Raw genomic sequence first — 20,577 nt, forward strand, 5'->3', positions numbered from 1 at the left:
CACTGAAGTCAGCAGTGTCTGCTCTCAGCAGAATTCCATCACTTGTTGCAAAATACTGGTGGCAAGCACTGGGTGTTAATTCAGACACTGCGGGATTAATCCAACCCGAGCACTGCCACCCCAGAAGTTCTGAAAGAGACTTGCCAAAAAAAAGGCTGTAAACGAGACAATAGATGTTAAAGGGACTATGAGAGTCCAACCCTCTAATTCATATGAAGCCACAAACTTGAGAACCCATTTCAGTTACCTGAGCCCTACGTCTCTATCTCACAAATCAAAAGCTATTTCAGATTAAAAAATACAAATCTTTCAGTGCTGAGCAACCCACCAATTCCAGCCATAACCAGCACCAGACCAGTTCAGAATTACTTGTTCCAGTAACAATAACATTCTGCCTGCAAAAGAGTTCATCTCTGTGACATTTACACACAGGTCATTTGATTACCAACACTTTTTGCTGGAACGAATAAACACAATTCTTTATGCCTTCACAGAATGGATTGCCTTGGAAGAGAGAGCCCTTAAAGTCCACCCAGTTCCACCCCCAGCTATGGGTAGGGACACCTTCCACCACTATCAGGTTAAGCAAAGCCCCATCCAGCCTGGCCTTCAGCACCCCCAGGGATGGGACTCACAAAGATTTCCCGCACAGCCTGTGTCAGGGCCTCATCTCCCTCTGCGTAAAGAATCCCTTCTTCACATCTAATCTGCAGCTCCTCTCTTTCAGTTTAAAGCCATGCCCCGGATCTCTTTTCCTAGTCATTCTGGAAGTCATCTCTTGCATGCATTCCATTGCTTCTCCCTCCTCAGAAAACCAAACCTGCTCACAGTACTTGAGAAGAAATTTCATGCACTGCACATTATTTGGCTGTCTAAGCCCTCCATCAAGAGGTCCTTCTGTAACAAGGGAATGATTCCTTTTCCTGCTAGTTTCAGCTTCAAAATGTTCATATGCTTTTGATGACACTAAGATGGAAATAAAACTCAGCAGCTGGTGACAAAGTCATAGAGATTTTACCACCAAGACAAGGCAACAATTCCTAAAGACACATCAGCTATTTTGCTGACCAAACTTAAGTCTCTGTATCTGTGCACCATGATGTAGCTGAACTAGAGGAGTTTTTCCCATCTCTTCTCCTTTTGCAGCCACCAAACCTGGTTTTCATAGGCTTTTCCTTCCTACAGGTTACCTTGTAGGATGATGGCAGATAATCCTGTTACTGGAACTAAATTCAGTATAATGCCTTTAGAATTAAAGTACTATACTTTGGACACAGCAATATATGAGCAGTCACTTTCTTCTAAATTGATTTGGAGATCATCCATATCCAGTACGAACAAGTGAAAAGCAGTACATTAGAAAAAACAATCATGTAATAACTCATCATTATGTTACGCCTCAAGATTTCAGTCCTACAAGCCTGCTAAACTAATCCCACTAAAACAGTTCCTTCTTATGTCTTAAAGGAAACCAGCATTTGTATTTTCTTGAAATTAAAACAAACAAGTCCACCCAGACAAAATTTCTGGACAACTGATTTCATCATCTGACGTTTCATATTTTGGAGCAGCTTTGGAAGGAAGGTGGAAAAGTAATAAAAGTTGTGCTAATACAGAGAGTTGGCTGTGCAAGGACTGAGGGCTTTCTTTTTGCATTTTTTGTTACCTACTTTTTTACTATAGTTCAATATCTGCATGCATTTCCATCTGGCCAAGTTGTAGCCACACATTATTTTATAGGTTCTGACTAGAATTTCTCATTCCAAAGCAGATTTTGTGCAGCAATTTTAGTAGATTCTTCAGAAAAATGAAAGAAGTTTAAGAACTTACTTCAGAAGCTTAACATGCCATTCATACAAGCTGTCATTTACCAGTTCCACTGAATATATCCCTGTGGAAATATTAGATAGAATTAGCTATGCACTACAATTTTTAAAAGGCAAAATGTAGTATAAGCTCATTCTTTAAGTACAAATACTGTCAGTAGATGTAAGCAATGAGTAAGATACTGAGTCACATCTTTTCCTCAATAGTAGAAGCACTACTGAGCAGCCACAAAGGAAGAGTTCTTTCATTTCTATATGGAAAAGAAAAAAAAACACCTGCTCAAGTAAACATACTTCTCTGGCTCCAAAACCATTGCCCCTCAATCCGGTTCCCTTTCAAACTTTCCATAGCTGTAGGACTCCAGCTTGTTTAGAACCCAGTATATTTTAATCCTAGTACACGACCAACACGCTTTTTAAAAACACTTATCACACAGCTCAAGCATGCAGCATTATATTTCACAGGTTCTCTTAACAGCATTGGCAAATAGGGACAGCACCCCAGCCAGTGTATGGAGTGGAAACCCAAGAAGATGACATTGCAGTGGATGAAGCACACTCCCAACAGCTGAACAGAGCAGTGAGAAAACATGAAAGATGCATCAAAAGAATGGCTGCCCTACTGCCACCCAGAACTCATGTGCTGCTCCTCCAACTCTGCTGGTTACCATGGACTGGAACCACCCTGAAGGAGTAACCTGTGCTGGTCGTAAAGAGCTGCACTGTACCAAATCAGCAGCTGTAAAATGGTTCTTTAAAGACGTGCACAGCTCAGGACAGATGTGAAGATGGTACTAAGAGAAAGATTAGCTACTTGGCCAACCTTTTAATCATCCAGATTAGGAGCTGAGTAGTATTTGTGTGTGCTCATGAACAGCAACAGTGACACAGTTGCTCACTGCTTTCATACAGGGGACTTTAAACAGCACTACCTACAGTTGAGTTTTGTTGTCATTATTTTGTTCTTAAATAGTCAAGATCTGTTATTTGCAACCAGCTCAGATACTTTTTTTTTTTTGTTTTTCAGTTGAGGCAGTAAGAGGGAAAAAAAATTACTCAAGATCAATTAATCTAACCTGATTAACTTCTACATACTGGTTTCTGATAGTTCTTCAAGTAGAAGAAGGAATCAAGATGGATTCTCCTCACTTAAAGATGTTTGTTTATTCCACTAAGAAGCTATCCATATCCATAGGGGCAATCAAGTAAAAAAGCAAGCACAAAGACCCATGAAGCAAGCCAGAAGTGAGGAGACCAGAAAGTAATAAGAAAAACAGCCTCTCTGAAAGCAGGCCATTTCTTGCTTACAGCAACCTGACTAACTCCACATAAATCCCACACAATCTCTGGATAAAAGCAATTATATGAACAACAAAACCACTAAAGACATCAACAGAAATTATTTCACTTAATTATAAACAAAGTGTGTTTCCTTCTCCCTTCCCCATCCTCTCAAAATTATTTGATACCTTTAAGAGTTTTTTCTCTGTGAACTCACCAAATCCCCAATTTTGCATTTAGAAACAAGAGAATTCTTAGTTTGGAGGATTTATGATTCCTGTTATCCAAAAGATTAATGACACTGTCTGAAATACAGCTGAGTGTTTTAATTTGCTGATTTATTTGTTTTGCTAGTGTTAGCTTATGAAAGCAGGGTTTTCTATTTGTCTTTAAGAGTAGTTTTCAACTAGACTTTCCAGGCAGGTCTCTTGTTGTCTACTGTCAATCCTGAAAGCACATAATGTCAGAGACACTAAAGCGACATGTAAAGTAACTCCATGCAACTTAAAAGCAATCTTTGATTTTCTGGCTTACATTGCAAAAAAAAAACCAAAAACCAAAAAAGAAAATGGTGTGATGTTTCCTCACAATAGTCCCCTGAACCTGTAAGCTTCACAGTGATAACCTTTATATGCATGTAGCAAAGTAGTTTAAATTATGGGGAAAATGGCCACTTAAACAAGTACTCAGAACCAAGATCACATCATCTAATCATGGCCCTGCTAAGATGGTGACAGCTATCTCACAACAGAACACAGAACAAGGCTATAAAATCAGGAGTTATGCACAAAAGAAGAAACTGACACTGAAATTCACAGGAGCCCCACAGCTAAGAGAAGCCATAAGGAAGGAATCCAGGTGTGCTTTAAAACAAATAGCATCATTTACTGAAAAAATTAATAAATGGATTAAGTAGGACAGCGATTGTGCTTTGAAACACCATCAGTTTTATAGTATCAACCTCCACTTCAGTTAGTTATTTCCAGTTTGCTCAGGGAAACAAATATTCTTATCAGGCACTTATTTATACAGGGAGATTTGAAGAGCAGGAGGAGTTGCACAACTTCAGGCAAACAAGACAGCTCCTTGACTGGGACACAGTGCAGTTACAAGATATTCTTACTTGGTTCTGTTCAGACTGCTAGAGAAGTGGTATGGAATTACACTGTTAGAGAAAAGAGTATGTCATTTAGCTCCTTATAAATACGCAGATTTCTGCCAGAGAGGGCAGTAATGCCTCTTGCCATAAATAACATCACAACCTCCTATAGAATAGAATAAGAAATATTAGAATTAAAGAAATAGTTGAAGTATTGATTCAAAAACACCATACAGGGTGTTTGAAGGATCCCTTATACTGGTAATGTGTCAGTTTAGAAAGCTTTGGTAATTTCTTGAACCTGGGAATTCTCCCACTGGACTTCTACAGCTTCTAGAGATTCACACAGTGCTCAGTTGCAATCTTTGTAGACATTCCTAAGTCATGAACCAATGAGCTACTGAACTCATCATTCGGTGCATCAACTTTCTTGCACTCATTCACAGCCAGGCTAGATGGGGCCCTGAGCAACTTGATATGTTGGGAGGCAACCCCGTCCACAGCACAGGGGCTGGAACCAGATCATCTTTAGAGGCCCTGTCCAAACGAAGCCATTCTGTGACTACAGGGGCTCCTGGCTGCCCCTCCAGCAGTATCTATGCTATTAAGGGCCATACAGTTTTTCCACAGTCAGACTTCTTATACACCTAAAAGCAACCTCTGAAGACCACACACAGGCAGTAAAGTATCCCCCATGATTTAGTGAAGAACCTAGAAACCTGAAGTTTCTAGGCTCTTCCTAACCCTTTTAATCCACTCTCTACTGGATAGACAGTGATTAGGTTTACTGGCAAGCTGTTGTGATCAAACCTGACAGTATTAGGCTACATTAGATCAACAGGAGGTTACTACTGTGTTTAGAGCTCGGACATTTTACCACCAGCTACAGTACCCTAGCACCTAAAGATGTTTATATAAGAAGTGAACATCACTGATCAAAACAGAGGCCTACTACCTCTTCAAATCTGTCCTTACATATACACATTAAAGAACTACGTACACATTTGTTGGCATTTTAATGGTTAGAGAAGCAAATCAGACAAATAGAAGATAAAGGATTCAAGTTTAGGCTGACTTTCTAATCCAGCATTCCTCCTGTTCTCATCCTGCTCTGCACCAGATGCCTCTCATTCTTGGCTGCTGTGATGGAGCTGGCTATTGAACTGACCTACAGGAACACAACTTGATTGAAATGCATCTAAGTTCTGCTTACTGTACAATAATATGCAGATAATTCAATATGCAGTTTCCTTTGCTGAGCTAATTTAGACAAAGCCCGTATGTGGAGCAAAGAGAACAGCTAACCACCTATCTAAAAGCTAATCAATGCTTCTTATCCAAACAAACTTAAAAAGACAAAATTTTCTCTTCATTTGTATCCCTACTTCAAAGAACATATGGAGGTCAGGATCAGATAAACACCATCACAAAATAATAGAACTAACAGGAGCATAATTAAAATTGAACACTGTGTAATAACAAAGCCTTTTGATACTGAACACAAATTCCTACTCCTCAAAGCATACTGTGTGAGTGTCACCCACTGGGACATGCTCACAGCTTTTGCCCTATACACCAGGAGAGCTGAATTTCAGGTAGTTCTGAAAACTCCCCAACTCCCCCAGTAGACATCTTAAGACGTTCTTTGTAGCCATCTCACCCTAAGAGTACTCCCAGAGTTACAGTCCTGTTGTTAATTGTGGTGTGAAGGTTTGCATAACAAAAAAGAACATATTAGAGGATATACATCCTGACTTCCTTTTACTTTATAAATGCATTGTTTTATACAGTAAGAATATATATAATGTATCTATGTATTTTTTTTAATATCTATAGATATACACATACAAATACGGAACAAAAAAGATTAATAGGAAGTATTTGCTAGGAGAAATTGTTCAAACAATCTGAAGTATTTTACCTGTTTTATAACTCTGTGATCTATATATATCCCTGAGTTCCTTCATAAGTCGATCTGAAGCCTGAACTGACCCAGAGACTGCACCCTGAAACAAAAAAGAGACTCATATGAGCAAAAAATAATACTGACAAACAGCTTTATTGGCATAAGACATTGCTTTACTTCAATGTTAGTAACAATACATTGATTTCTTTACTAGTATTTGATTTTTAGAAGCTGAGTACTCTAGTCAGCAAAGAAACGAGACGCTCCCCTCAGAGCAGCACTTTAATATATATACAAACCATTACATGGTAGAGGTGCTATAGCAAAAGCTTTTCATCAGGGTAAAATGACAGGTATATTTTTCCATAAAGAATTTAACCTCCTTGGCATTTTGATTTCCAAGACAGATCCACAATACAGAGTTTACTTCTGGCTTCATCTCACACACACTGAAGGAAGGCTAAAGTTAATCCTAATTAAAGCTTCTGCATGCCAGGTTTTACTGTTTTCTCAGAATTTTACTTTCATTTGGCATGAGAACAAGGTACAGGAGTTGGGAATTATCTGCTACAGAACACCAGCTTTTGTAAGAAGTGTGAGAAGTTCAGAAAACGTACAATATTATTATTGCAGTAAAGAGAAAAGACATCAACAGCTGTGCAGAGGAAAAGCAAAGCAAATTTTAACATACCAAATATTTTGTCATGACATGTCACATTTATGCAACCAGAGCAGAAATGCTCTCTGCTCTTTTAGAGCTCAGTTTAGAATTACTTGACATCCCACTGAGAATTAAGCATACACCTTCTCTCCTCAGTCTTGCAACAGAAGATATGCCACTAAAGTAAAACCACCTTTCAGTGACCTGCATGCAAAACACAACAGGCTCTAAAATACACCAGTAATTCCCAAATTAACAAACATCAGCTATCAGGTAACTCATGTCCTCTCATATCAACAACTGCTGGATTGCATACATTCTGCATGCACGCTGAACACTGAACTTCTGTGACCTCAGCATTAACCATTCTGTCTCAATTCCATCAGCTCTAAAGGGAGATTGTACTTTTTCCTCTCAAGAAATTCATGTGTTTATTTAGAAGAACACAGTGATCAGAAATACCTACATTACTCTTTCTGTTTCAATTCCAAAGCTAATGGGAAAGCTTTTGACACTAAATCTTACATGCTACACAATTACTCTGCTTCTACATTTTGCCTAAATGACCACATCCAAGACTTCTGACGTAAACGCCAAGGAGAAAAATAGCATTACAGGATTTAAAACATGGAAAAAACCTCCAAACAAGATAAAAAAAAAAAAAAGATATCAAACCCAACCCTATTGAGTTTTAAAGTTGCTTGTAAAGTGACTTTCACTAAAAGTCAGTTTTCCAAAGGAACATTATTCCATGAGATCCATGCAATTCTCTGCTGCTGCCTGGACTTCAGGTACTTCCACTGGAAGACAGACCAACACATATGGATCATCAGCACTGTTTCATGTTTAAGGAAAAAAAAACAACAACAGAATAAAGTTCAGTTCAGTCTCTATGTGAAGCCCTGAGTGACTAGTCTGTTCTCCTACTCCGAGTCCATTAAGAGAAATAAATAGCTCCTAGCATTTTCTTTTGGATACAATGAACATCCACAGACAAATTATTTTTGGACAGAAGTTAGAATTATTTGTGGAAGAATCTGATCCTGCTAGAACCATTGGCCTTACATCTGAAATGTCATCCCTGTTTGCCCAAAATCAACAGCTGTATGTATACCTTGCTTGTAGGATCAAATTATTTCTTAGTAGGGATTAATCATCAAGTACTCCTAATAGTAAAGCCAGTTAATTGGTACTAAGACCTCCACGTACTCCTTTGTTTTTGCTGCTCAGTAACATCAGATAATATGATCAGGTTCATACTGTAATCTGCAGACTGTTCTTTCAGGCTATTCATTTTCATGTTACACTCTAATTATGTAGACTGCCTCAATTCCACTAGTTTTTCTTAACGGGTAAGCATGAAGAATGTGTTTTGTAATTAAATATGCAAATAAAGCCAACTCCTTTCAACTGACTTCACAAAATCTGCATGAAGACAGGACTCGAGAGAAGCTCAGTTTGCTGAAGGCCCTGCATACACTGTAGAATCAGACAGAGAAGGAAGGGATTACTCTTCTTTAACTGGAAATAAATACAGTTCTATGATAAAACAGTGGATGTTTACATACAGGCTGTTATTTGCAACTGCAGCCTTAGTGGATATGGTTACAGTCTGCACATATGTATTAGTGAGCCCCTCCTATAAAGCAAATTAACACTGTTTATACACTTTATTTGCTGAAAAAGGAAGAATTACATTTAAAGAGATAATACAATGCAGCATTAACTACCAGTTTACATAAAATTGTCTGTGCTCTTTCACGCTCGTGTTATGGTACTGTCATGAACACGTCGAGTTCAAAGGAGTGCAACACAGGACCGCCAAGATTTGGGCTTTTTTCAGTGCAGAGCTGAGCAGTACCTTTGCCTCATCTGCTGTATTACTTTCTGAAAGAGAGAATTTGCTTAATCTCTTCACAGAATAACAGCCACTAAGTACAAATAATGTAAAAGCAACTTAGATTGTCAAACACAACCTCTGGAATACTAGTTTCCTCCCAGCGTTTTTATTTCCATCAAATCAAGCTATTGAATTTCTGTATATAATGTTGGCAGTTCATGTAACCACATGAAACCTGTAAGCATCTTCTGTGCTGTAGTGATTTACAAAGCAAAACATAGCACACCTACGCACTCCTGAACTCCCATTGTAACTGCTGATAAACAGAACTGGTATTTAAAAAGAAGTTAAGTAGTCTCAGCAGACTGTCTCTAGCCACTGTGACCCTTTTTCCTAGGAGTGGCTTCCCACTGTGCTGCCCTCTGCTTATACAGCAACATTGAAGTTAGTCTGGATCCTCTCAGGAATCCGTAGACCACAGATCAGCAATCCGTGACCAAGAGAAGGGAGTCTAACAAGCTTAACTGAAGAAGTTTAGCATAAGAGCTTAATTTACATCCTCTGAACTGCTCTTGGAGGACACTGGAGAGGAAGCATAGGGAGATTCAGCGTTACACCTGATGGCAGCTAAATGCCACTGCTTTGAAACAAAGCCTTTGTTATCAGCGATGGAAAACTTTGGCCCAAGCCAACACAGGCGTTATGTTTTACAGAAGCACTTCTAACCTTCATTGGTATTTCAGTGACAACATACACACACATGAATAAAAATCATTCTAAAATAGATAAACAACTTCAGGAAAGCTGCAAATTCAGAACTGAGCACTCAGAAGCCAGCAGAGCTCACCTAACCGTGCAGAGATCACAGCTTTAGCTGCCTGCTGCACTACATCTCTAATGATCGCTCCTGCAGCCTCAGCTTTCCTCCTTTGCACATTCTTTGATGGCCTTCCCACTCCTCCACAACACAACTACAGGTTATCTCTTGAGTTATCCAAGGCAGCAGGCAGAAGTCACTGCAGTTTTAAAATACAGATACCAGATTGCCTGTCATCTCTCTGATCAGAGGGACATCGCCACACCTCACTACAGTACAGTAAACTGCCCCACCAAAACATTTCCAATAACTCGGCTGTAGTACCAAAAATTATTCAGTAAAACAGCAACAAAAAAGGAAATTCACACAAAATAATGAAATGAAGTCTAAAGTGACTCCAAAAGCACTGCAGAAGACGAGTTTCCTCCACCATCATTTGGTGCTCTCAGTATTTGCAGGGACGCGTACACTGCATGGAGAGAGACCTCTGAAAAGCAAGCAGCAGCAAGTCATTACAGATGCGAGTTAATGACTCTAGTTCAGGGATTTCTTTTCATTCCCAGTAAGCAAGTAGTTTGTTCTTAGAGCTATCACAATGTTCAGAGAAGGATTAATTCTTGCTTCACCTTATATATATTTAGGGCTACTTCCTGATACAAACAAGAATAGGATTATAGACACTACCAAGGGAAAAAAAGTCATTTGTAAAATAGGCAGATAGACATTCTGAACTTGTATAAAAACCACAAACCCTAAAAACTTTTAAAACTGAGCTGTGAGCCACAGAATCCTGTTTTTAACCTGCTAGGAGCATGCAGAACTGGAACTGCGTGTGTTACTTTCCTATGGGAATCTTTAGTACAGTCACTGTCTGCAACCTTCACATCAGCCAAGGAGAGAGGAAAACCTATGGACTTGGGCCAAAAAAATATATAAAGAAATTTACAAGCCTTCTGGTTGCATTTGGCATTAGTCAGAGCTGTCCGTTAAGCTTTAATCATTCCCTCTTCCAAAAAAAGCACATAAATGGGATGGGTTTTGGTTTACTTCCCTCTACTGAGGAAATGAAGTATATCAAAAGAGCTGTAGTCAGTGTGGAAAAACAGACAATGTTCAGGCAGTTTATTTCTGTTGCAGAAAGTCATGCTAAGAAAACCCTTTAAGAAAGCTCACGGAAGAACCATGCAGATTTAAACTGCTTTACCTTAGGATGCTAAGCAAGATGCTGCTGCCTTACAGATTGGGTTCCATTAGAAGTTCCATGTTTCTGCAGTGCGAAAAGCACATTTTAGTGCTACTGGGTTAGTTCTTTCCTGGGTCAGCGGTGTAACTACACTTGTCAGCTCTTAAGCACTAAGAGTAAAGCTTCAGAAGTCCATTGAGAAATAATTTAACCAGAGCAGCTATTTCTGGTGACCCACAAAAATATCACGGTTCCCCAGCAGCAGTTTAATACACTGCTCCCTGTTCTCAGCTGACCTTATTTATGCACCACCATCAGCAAGAGTGTGTTGGCACGAGAATCAACTATTATGTAAGTAGAATCTGCTGTTGTCAAACAAAAGAAATCACTGGCATTCATTTCAGTTCTATTAGATGAGGAGGGGGGGAAAAAAAATGAAAAGGCAATGGTTGCTAAATGGGAAAGAGGAGACAACAAAAGGAAACCTGCAGCTTTAGGGGGCTTTCCACACCAAGGAAGAATGCTGACACTAAAAATCTCAGTTTCACTGAAATTTAGGCAACGTAAGCAGACAATGCCATTCAGGCTGCAAGTGGTCTCATTTCTTGATTTGTAAAGACAAATATGTCCAAGTAATAAATACAGAAAAATAGACAATTTCAAAAGGTATTTGCTCAAAGTCTGAATAAACATCTTAAGTTTAAACAGAAACTGTATGTGACCATATTGCTTATGGTTAGTTGTGTCTTAAAATTCTTCTGTATGGCAAGATCAGTTTGGTGTCATGCAAAGCAGCTCTTAAATACTGAATGTTCTGCAGAACATAGAGTTATGTGCTGTTTGGGTTGGGTTTTTTTTTCAGTTCAGCAGTGGGACAGGAACAGAAGATCTGCATTTGACTAACTCCAAAAGGAATATTGCTGTTTTATTTTCTCTGCAAAGCTGCAAACCGAATCTCTTCTCCAAGTTAAAGCATCAGTAAGAGAGGAAGAAGTCTTCCCTATTCTATGTGGAGTTATTTAGTGCCAGTAGTTCACAGGAAAAAACAGACAAGATTCTGCTAACTCAGAGAGATCTAGTAGACTGGCTCAGCTGCCACTGAACACTTAGAATGTGTACAGTTTCTGCTACAAATGAAAAGAACTTTACAACAGTAATTCCCTTGAGACTTAATTTTTGAGAACAGTTTTAGATGAAATTTACTGGAAAAATAACAAAGTTTAAGAAGCAAAACTGACAAAGCTAGTTACTCTGGAGAAACAAAAATAATCAGGTGTTCCCTACATACCAATCCTAAATCCTATTCCTTCCCTAAACACGTAGAGGCCTACAGCTCACACCTGACTGCTACTCGCATTCTCAACAATTACTTGAAGAGAAACAGCACATCCAGTGCCTGGACAAGATCTACACATCTCCTAACTTGCCAAATAGCATTAAAAAAGATACATATGGAAGAGCTCAAACAGCAGAGGTCACCACTTCAAGCATATTCATTAAGTGACTTAAAAAAAAATCCTACAGAACCCTTACCTTCAGTTGAAATTGGTCATGAGCAGAAGTATTGAGTTTCATGTCTTTTATACATAATAAGCCTCTGTGAAACACAAGTTTTCACTTTTTGGACGCCAGCCTAAGTAACAAATGTTGTATGACATCACTCCTTCTTATGTGCATCTTTGAGCCAAAAGCTTCCCTTGAGCTCAGCGTTAACGACATGGTGTTTCTCAGCCTATCGACAGTAACTTAAAATCCACACAAGTCCCTGTTCACAGTTTTATGTCCTCAGGATCACTGCCATGATAAAGCTTGCTTTATTTATGGTAAAAGAACTTTCAGCACTTTCCCAGAAACTTTCAAGATCTCATCTGCATGGAGAATTACTGCTCATAACAATAAGTACCAAGCAAGAAACATAAGGGCAGCCAAATAGATGCCTCTGGAAATTGGATGTGCAGTTAAATACCGTTAACAAGTGTGAAATATGGATTCATATATAATAGCTGACACTCCTGAAAAGACAGAAGATGCTTCTTTCTCCAACAGGCCAATGCCACCCTAATCCAGTTTGACATCAGAAGTTACACTAGCATTCTCACAGACTGGACAAGAGTGCTTTGAAGCAGTTTTTCTACCTTCGTGGAATGCTGATTCTTAACTAACTTCATACACCAAAGATTTTGATAAAAAATGAGTCCAGATTTTTGTCCTATGTGTGCTAGAAGTTGTCTATATGTTAATTTATCTTTAAGTGTGTAGCAGCAGGCTTTATTTCCTGAAAATCATTTCTGTTTTAAGGCCAGGAAGACGGAAAGGAAAAAAATACTTCATTAACTCACATTTAAGTGATCTTGCCTTTGATTTTTTCTGATTTTTTCTAAGATTGCAAGGTTCTCTTTTTCAATGCCTTCATCCTCGGATTTCTTCCCATCAACTGGTTCCTCCTCCTTCATATCATAGTGATCCAGATCTTCAATGTCCTACAGGGCAGAGAAAGATTCCTTGTTAACAGCTATGCTCTTCACTCAAGGAAACTCTTTAAGGGCGTTTACGGGTTCAGTCAGCACACTGCACAGCACTACATATCAGTGACTGCAGTGATTGCTGGATGCCATTTCTGTTTTGCTTTGACCTAATTCATTCAGCCAACAGTATTCACGGGAAGCATAAGGAACCCTTACAATACAAATGAGAGCCAGATTCACAACCTGCCTGTGATTATAAAAACAAGCACAATTAAACCTCTATGAGAAATGAAGATTTCCCATAGAAATAGTAAATTAGCCTATTGAAGTGGGTAGGTAGGTAGAAAACTGGAAGCTAAGGAATTCTTAAGTCCATTCCAAAAGCATACAAACTTAGCTATCTCCAAGATGCTTACAAAAACAGACAGTTTTTCATTTTAGAATCCTAGCTATTTTACGCTTCTGGCACAGGGTGATGAACACACCTGGCAGGGCTACAGCAGCCCTCCAAGAAAGCTAAATAGCAGAAAACAACTTGTTTTTTATTCAAAGTGAACATTCTGGCTGATGATTAGATGGAGCAGCTTGGGAAATGCAAGACAAGACAATTTCATACCTCCAAGTATCCTGAGCACATGATCCAACATTTCAGTTCTGAAACAGTCCTAAATTTTTTAATAATCTTTTCTGTTGAAGTTTAGGGAGACTATATTTCACAGTTTTGGCTTAATAATTAGCCAGTCACCGCAGAGCACAATGCCAGTATTCCACTGGATTAGGATAACAATCTCATATGCATACATACTTCACCCATATCTTCCTCCTCCTCCTCCTCCGACGTAACTTCTTCTGTCGTTCCATTCTGCAATGTAACAGGGAGGTTACTGCATTAAATGCACACATTCCTTTCTTTCGAAAAATCAGGAAGTCTTCCAGCAAACAGTAAATATGAAAGTTACATTTATCAAGGTCTACGGAAGATTGGAGTTTAAATGGAAGGATACACAAAGATGCTTTCGTGGAACATGACAACGAAGAAATACTTGGATGAAACAAAAATAAATAGAATGCCACAAATTCACATTAAGTTCTAAATGGAAACTTAAAATCCAGGTAAAGACATCCTAGTTTTGAGACAGCAGTGACATACAATAAACAAGTGGGTTATAACTCATGATGCCTTAAACCATGAAAATGAGATCACAGCTCTGACTGAAAAGCACACACACACACTAGAGCTCTATAAATTCATGGTCCTTGGCCACACTACCTGGAACTACTGCTACACCCACCAACATTATATAGCCACTGTTATTACATTATCTGATGACATTCTAAAGCAGTACACTGGGTTGGTTTTTCAGAGCTTTCCATTTCAGGATACCACTTCAAGCTCAGGAAGTTTGAGCTGCAGAAATAGTTGGAAGCATTATATCCTTCTCCTCTATTTACCCTTTTTTTAACAAGTAAGGAATGCCCCTACTGTACACAATGCAAGGTACTGGATGGATCTTCTGTCTGACTTATCAAAGCCTCTTACTTAACTTGAAAATTATCCAAAATTTCCAGCTGTGAAACTCTTTCATGATTTAAATTTAGAGTTTCAGAGCATAAACAAGGCTCTTCAATGAAGCTGCTTCCTAATGTTACAGACCTTGGAGTTGCACAGCCATGTGGGTGGCCAAGAGAGAAGAACTATAGCATTACTGTTTGGCAGAAAACCAAAAATCAAGCAAGTTATCTGCCATTATTATAGTATGGTCACCACAGGAAAACCATCTGTTACACTAAAAGAGTCTTTAGAAATTGTCATCTTAACATGTACAAGCAAAAGCAGACAAAAATCCTATTAAAAATACAAAAACAACATGCTCACTGACAGCTACCAGTTCTGTTTTCAGCACAAAACATTTTAGTCAACCAGAACATTTAGCAGCCTTTCACAACTCTCAATTTGTCAAGTGCACAAGAAGTAAACAAGACACCTCAAGCAGATACTTTCTGCCCAAAGCAGCACACGGTCCTGATATCCTACAGCTCTGCAAGGGGCTGAAAAGGAAGGAAAGCATCAGTAGCAAATTAATTCAAGTGCACGTTGTAAAATGTATACTCTTCATAAAGCAGCATACAGTGTTTTGTTGTACGAGGCTTCAAGGCAAGGCTGTATGTGGCACTGGGCAGCCTGGTCTTGTGGTTGGCAACCCTGCTACATTGCATCACATCTAAGTTCTGGCTCACACAGAAGTTTTCAGCATTCCACTGTAATCTTTCTTAGAGTTGAAAAAATAACTCTTTGATTTCCATAAAGCATCCTCAGGTTTAACTTGCCTGTCCAGCTGGTAACGGCTGATCTAACATTTCAACATCTGGATGCTGAGGAAGATTATACAATCTGCAGAGGTCACATATTAATCGCTTCAGCTGCTGGAGAAGCTATAAAAAAAAGAAAACATGAAAGCATCTATTTAAACCAAGCCACAGAAGAACATATTTTGAAGTATCTTTGCAAGTTGGTATTAACTTTCAGTCAACCTATAGCATTTAAGTCTGCAAGTACTAGAATAAAGACACCTCTTTCTGTCTGCAGTTGTCGTAATAACAGCCACCACAATGGGATACCAAAGACACAGCAAGTTAAAGATGGCTTCTCTCTTTCTTCTCGCATCACGCTGAAAAAAAAAGCAGTGAGCAAAAGAATTATCTGCTCTGGCAGTGTAGTTCATTGCAGGCACAGATCTCAGAGCCACAAATCACTTGGGAACAATCAAAGGGCTGTATTCCTCAGGACATGCTGGTGCATTCCACTTTCCTAGTTTAAAGAGCAACGTTTTAAAAACAAAATCCAGCTAAACCCACACACCACATCCTGGATCCCTCTTCAGGGCACAGCAAGGCAGCTCCAGAAGCAAACCTAGAAACACTGGCACACAGTAATCACACAGCACTGCAGCAACTTGCAAGCTTCCAGACAGACCAATTCCTAATGCACTGCAGCACAAAAGCACAAATTTCATCATAAACAGGGAGGCAGGAACGTGCAGCTGAGAGGAGGGATCCCCTTCCTTGACAGAGGTCTGCAATTCAGGGTTAGCTCAATGCAACTGAAAAACTGCAGGTTAATTTCTAAAGCAAAATACTTGATACCAGTCTTCCTTCCTGCTACATTTTTCCCCTCAAAGGAATTCATTTCACACCCTTGCTCCTACAGCCATGGATCACCTTAATCATTATCCTTTATGCTTCGTTCATATGTATGAAAGAATTATAGGACAATTTGGGCCAGAAGGCACATCTGGGAGTCAACCCCATGCTCTAAGCAGTGCCTAGCATGATTTTGTATGTGTCAGTGGTAAACAAAGAGACATATCAAAAGGGGCAGCAGATTTCTGTCTCGTATTAATAATTTAAATGCATTTCCTGGCTAACTTAACATGCTTGGCTAACATGCAAGTATCGTAGGAGAGTTTTTACCACATCAAAATTTACCATGTCAAGTGAAAAGCTTCAACATGCACAGCCTGTCTAATGTCCATCTGAAGAGCATGCTTTTCAGTTTCCCAAACAGCTGATAATCAGAAGTCGTAAAGCAAACAGAAAGGGCAGAATAATACCAAAGGACTTCAGAGATCTGATGAAATGCATTCAGCACATTTGCTCTGCTGAGCTCCTGGAGAGCTTAATGCCATTTCTCATTCAGCATTTTAACTGTTTTAACAGTAACCTTTATTATGAGTTTGAAGCAACATGAAACAACACACCTTTAGCTGAAGTTAAGTGAAAACTGGTTTACAGCTTTAAAAAGAAAAAAAAAGCAAAACACTAAGTTGATATAAATTAGCTTTGGCATTCATTTCTGCAGGCAGTTCCTTATCCTTTCTACCCTAGCACAGGAAGGGCGTGTGCAAGCTGCTCAAACTTCCTTGATGAGGGTGTAAAGGGTAAAGTTGGAAGGGAGAAAAAACACTCTGTACCCACAAACTCAAGCCTTTTGACCCCAAAGTCTGATTTTGTAAAATAACCTTCTCTATTTTGTCTTCATTTTGATATTACACGCTGTGGGGCTGATTCCTGAGAAGCCAGTGGGCCATCCACAGGTGCTACATCAACTCACCACTTTTTAAATGGGCAAGTACAATTCTGGTATCGGAAGCTGCTTTGTTACAGCAAACATCAGTGGTCTGTGCCTGCATGCAATTCAGGGCAGCAACTCCCACATATTTGTGACAAACATTTTCCACGTGCAATCTTGTATACAGGTAAGCTTTAGTCTGAAGCTAACAGTCACATCAGCTTCACATTGATCTCCTTCTGTAGAAAGGAGTTTCTGAAGAAAGGTGATTTGGCTGAGCTTTCCACTATTAAACCGCCCTATGTCTCCTTAGGCAGAGGTCACAGACCAAAAACCTGTATTTAGCATTTCCTTAGCTCTCTTCTTGCTTCTATAGCTGATGTAGTTTCCATGCAAAGAAAACACTAAAAGTGCTATTTTCCCTCATTGAGTTCTGATGCATTTCTCTACTTATTCTCAGAAAGCCTGAAACTTTTTGGGGCTGAGACGTGACTACAGTGAAAAGCATTAAGTCATCTTCCTCTTTTTGTTTTAAATCTTTTGGATTGCTTTTTACGTGCACTTTTCTAGAAGAGGAAACTCATGCTTGCAAAGACCCCAAAATAAACTCTGAACTGAACCATTAATGTGAAAAAACTTGAAACAAAAAAAAACGTAAAGCAACCAGAACTCACCAGAGTATTGCTCTTCTTAATATCTTCTAGACGCTCCAAGACTGAAGTCAGGTTTGGGTCATCTGATTCTACAAACCATATTGGTGATGAAGAGGGGTAAGATTCCTGTTATTAAAAAATAACAACGAATGAACAAAAAAGTTCAAAGCTTTTAAAGCTCATTCACATCCAAACTTTGGCAGTGCAGTAACATCTCATCTTACCCTAAGCTGGGTAACATGGAAGAAAAGTAACACAGTAACTTGAGGCAACTCAAGAGAAGTCAAAGGAATTCCAGATAACTGGTTCTTCTAGTATTACACTGTTCTCATCTGGATCAAACAATGGACTTTCGTAAGAAAGTACTGAAAAGTTTAAAGTCCAGAGGGCAAGTAGAGCAGAAAGAAGCAGCATAGAAATTCAGTAGAGATGATGACTATATAAAAAAAAAATACAGAATTACAACTAGAACATATCAGAGCATGGATATAGTTTTATTCTATTTTTTCACAAGAATACAGATTCCTCCAAGCAGTATCTATGACAGCAACAACACATGGAGGCTTAAGACCTCCTCTGGATTACTCAAACTGTTCAGCTCAAATAGCGTCGACTCTCAGACCACAGCAACACAGTTCAAACTTCCTGCCTTCAAGGCAGGCAAAGGACAATGCCAAAAATGCCTTTTTTTTCTTTGCACTATCAGGTAGCAAAGCACCATACCTTGCCATTGTTGAAGGTCATCTCAAACCACCGTACGCACTACGCACACCAGTAGGTACTACACACACCAATGGATCCCTGCAGTTGTTTGGCAAGCACCAAAATGCATCCTACTGACAGTGAGCGCAAGTTCATAGGACTAGCAATCCATCTCATTTTACACAAGCAGCCATGGTCAGAGCACACACAGCACAGAACAGATGTGGCCCACAACCACTTGCAATCCATGACAAGCAGCTTTTCTGTCACTAAACTGGCACAACAGACAGCCTTTCAAGAAGTGCTTGCAAGACCCTCGTTGCTCCTTTCTCCGCCGGCAGGAGACCAGGGGCAAACCTAGAATAAGATGGTTGTTGTCTGCAGACCTTATCTGTCCCTAGTCTGGAGGGCCTATCAAATAATCTTCAAAAACACTTACAGCAAATCTTTCCTCAGACAAGGACATGACTTGCAGCTCAGGTCTGACGAGCAAGAAACCCCACTGTGTGTTTTATCACACCACAGAGGCTACTTGAACACGCTGATGCCTTCTCAATGAATGACAATCCTCCTCATTCCAAGTCCTGCCACATGCAAGGAAACATAGCAGGACTTGATGCTGTCTGCCTTATGAATGTACAGCATATATAAATTACTATAAGCCCCCAAAACACGTTAAACATTCATTTTTAGCCTGCTTTAGCTTTTGAAACACAAACAGAAACCATGGTTTAATCTGAAAGGCTTCTGTTAAGCACTCAAATATATCAGTACTCATATATATCAGAAAAGTCATAAGTCTAACTTCCAGCTCACAGGAACACTTTTTAACTCTGCAGATTTGCCATAGAGTATGTTCTTTTACCCTAATGTAAATGGCACCAAATTCTTCCTTCTTTAAGTAACACATATTTATGGAAAAGCTGAGCCTCGTGCAGCTATGAGTCACTGTATTTTGAAATAGAGAATTCACACACAAACTTCAAACAAACATCCTGACCCTGAGATACAAACAGGCTGATGAGTTTGTAATACCAGCGTGCAACAAAAAAATGGAGCTTGTGGTTTGTGAGGTCGAAGAACTGAGCTGTACTACAGCCAGTATTGTTGAGAGTTAACTCGGCTGTTTCCTGTGTCTGCATCCTATGGAAAGGAGAGATGGATTTCACATTTATCATGTAAGAAACACAAGCTTCCCAAACATGAAGACATAACTCATGAGAACTAACCTAGAAGAACAATTCTTTTCTACTAGATACCTGCTGTTCAAAATACTAATTATTAATATTTCCCAGTGACTAGAAACAAGATTACTTTGGTCCTATGACTGCACAGAAGACACAGCTTCAGCGTTGCTGCGTGTCAAGCTTAGCTGCACAAGCATCAACCACATTATTATCCATATTAAGTTGTTAAGCTCTTCTAGGCCACTGCTGTAACACGGCATTTTCCTGCTCTCTACAATTAAACGCAAAAATTCGTCACAACAGAGAAAGGCTAAACGTTCAGATCTGGGCAGCTTTCTCAAGCTAATGCAGGCTGTACAGCTTGCAAAGCTAATGCAATTGCTCAGGAAGCCATGACATGCTGGGATGACATCACACCTAGCGTGCACTGAGGCCTGAGGACAAAGGCTGGATGTTTACAGCCAAGCCAGATAGAATTACAATTCATGGGCTCATCACTTCTACAGAGTCTTTGTATCAACACCAGGACAGACTGGGAGCTTTGTCAACACCAACACTTCTGGTGCTTCTGTTGCAGAATACAGCAAAAGGATTGAGTCTCATAATAAATGTACCAAAAAAACAAAAACAAAGAAAGAAAAGCTCCACATTCCTGCCACTGGAACAACTGGCATTACCATTAATTACCCAACAAGGCTGTTCTACTTGCACTGCTCAATAATCTTCACCTAGTTTCACAAACCCCCAGCAATACTGTCCTGACGTCAGCATGAGACTTCAGCTGCTTCTCTATTTCTACAACACTGTTTCCAGTGTGAAGTTACTAAATTAAAAAGCAAACCCCCAGCCCACAACCCTCCCCTGGCCAACCCAACCCCACAACACCTT

The 20,577-nt window shown here is 39.5% G+C and overlaps 1 protein-coding gene across 1 annotated transcript in view; it reads right to left on the reverse strand.

The window, feature by feature from the left end:
- UBE2Q2 (ubiquitin conjugating enzyme E2 Q2) overlaps positions 1 to 20,577 on the reverse strand; it is a 35,746-nt gene that overhangs the window by 5,114 nt on the left and 10,055 nt on the right. The window contains exons 2-7 of the mRNA XM_042875861.1: positions 17,822 to 17,926; positions 15,407 to 15,511; positions 13,884 to 13,940; positions 12,953 to 13,093; positions 6,128 to 6,212; positions 1,831 to 1,891 (exon numbers count right to left, since the gene is read on the reverse strand). Coding sequence (XP_042731795.1) covers positions 1,831 to 1,891; positions 6,128 to 6,212; positions 12,953 to 13,093; positions 13,884 to 13,940; positions 15,407 to 15,511; positions 17,822 to 17,926 — 554 coding nt within the window. The remainder of the gene's footprint in view (positions 1 to 1,830; positions 1,892 to 6,127; positions 6,213 to 12,952; positions 13,094 to 13,883; positions 13,941 to 15,406; positions 15,512 to 17,821; positions 17,927 to 20,577) is intronic.

Source organism: Lagopus leucura, unplaced genomic scaffold, assembly GCF_019238085.1.
Source record: "Lagopus leucura isolate 7727_CA_CO unplaced genomic scaffold, USGS_WTPT01 Super-Scaffold_100015, whole genome shotgun sequence".
Lineage (NCBI taxonomy): Eukaryota > Metazoa > Chordata > Aves > Galliformes > Phasianidae > Lagopus > Lagopus leucura.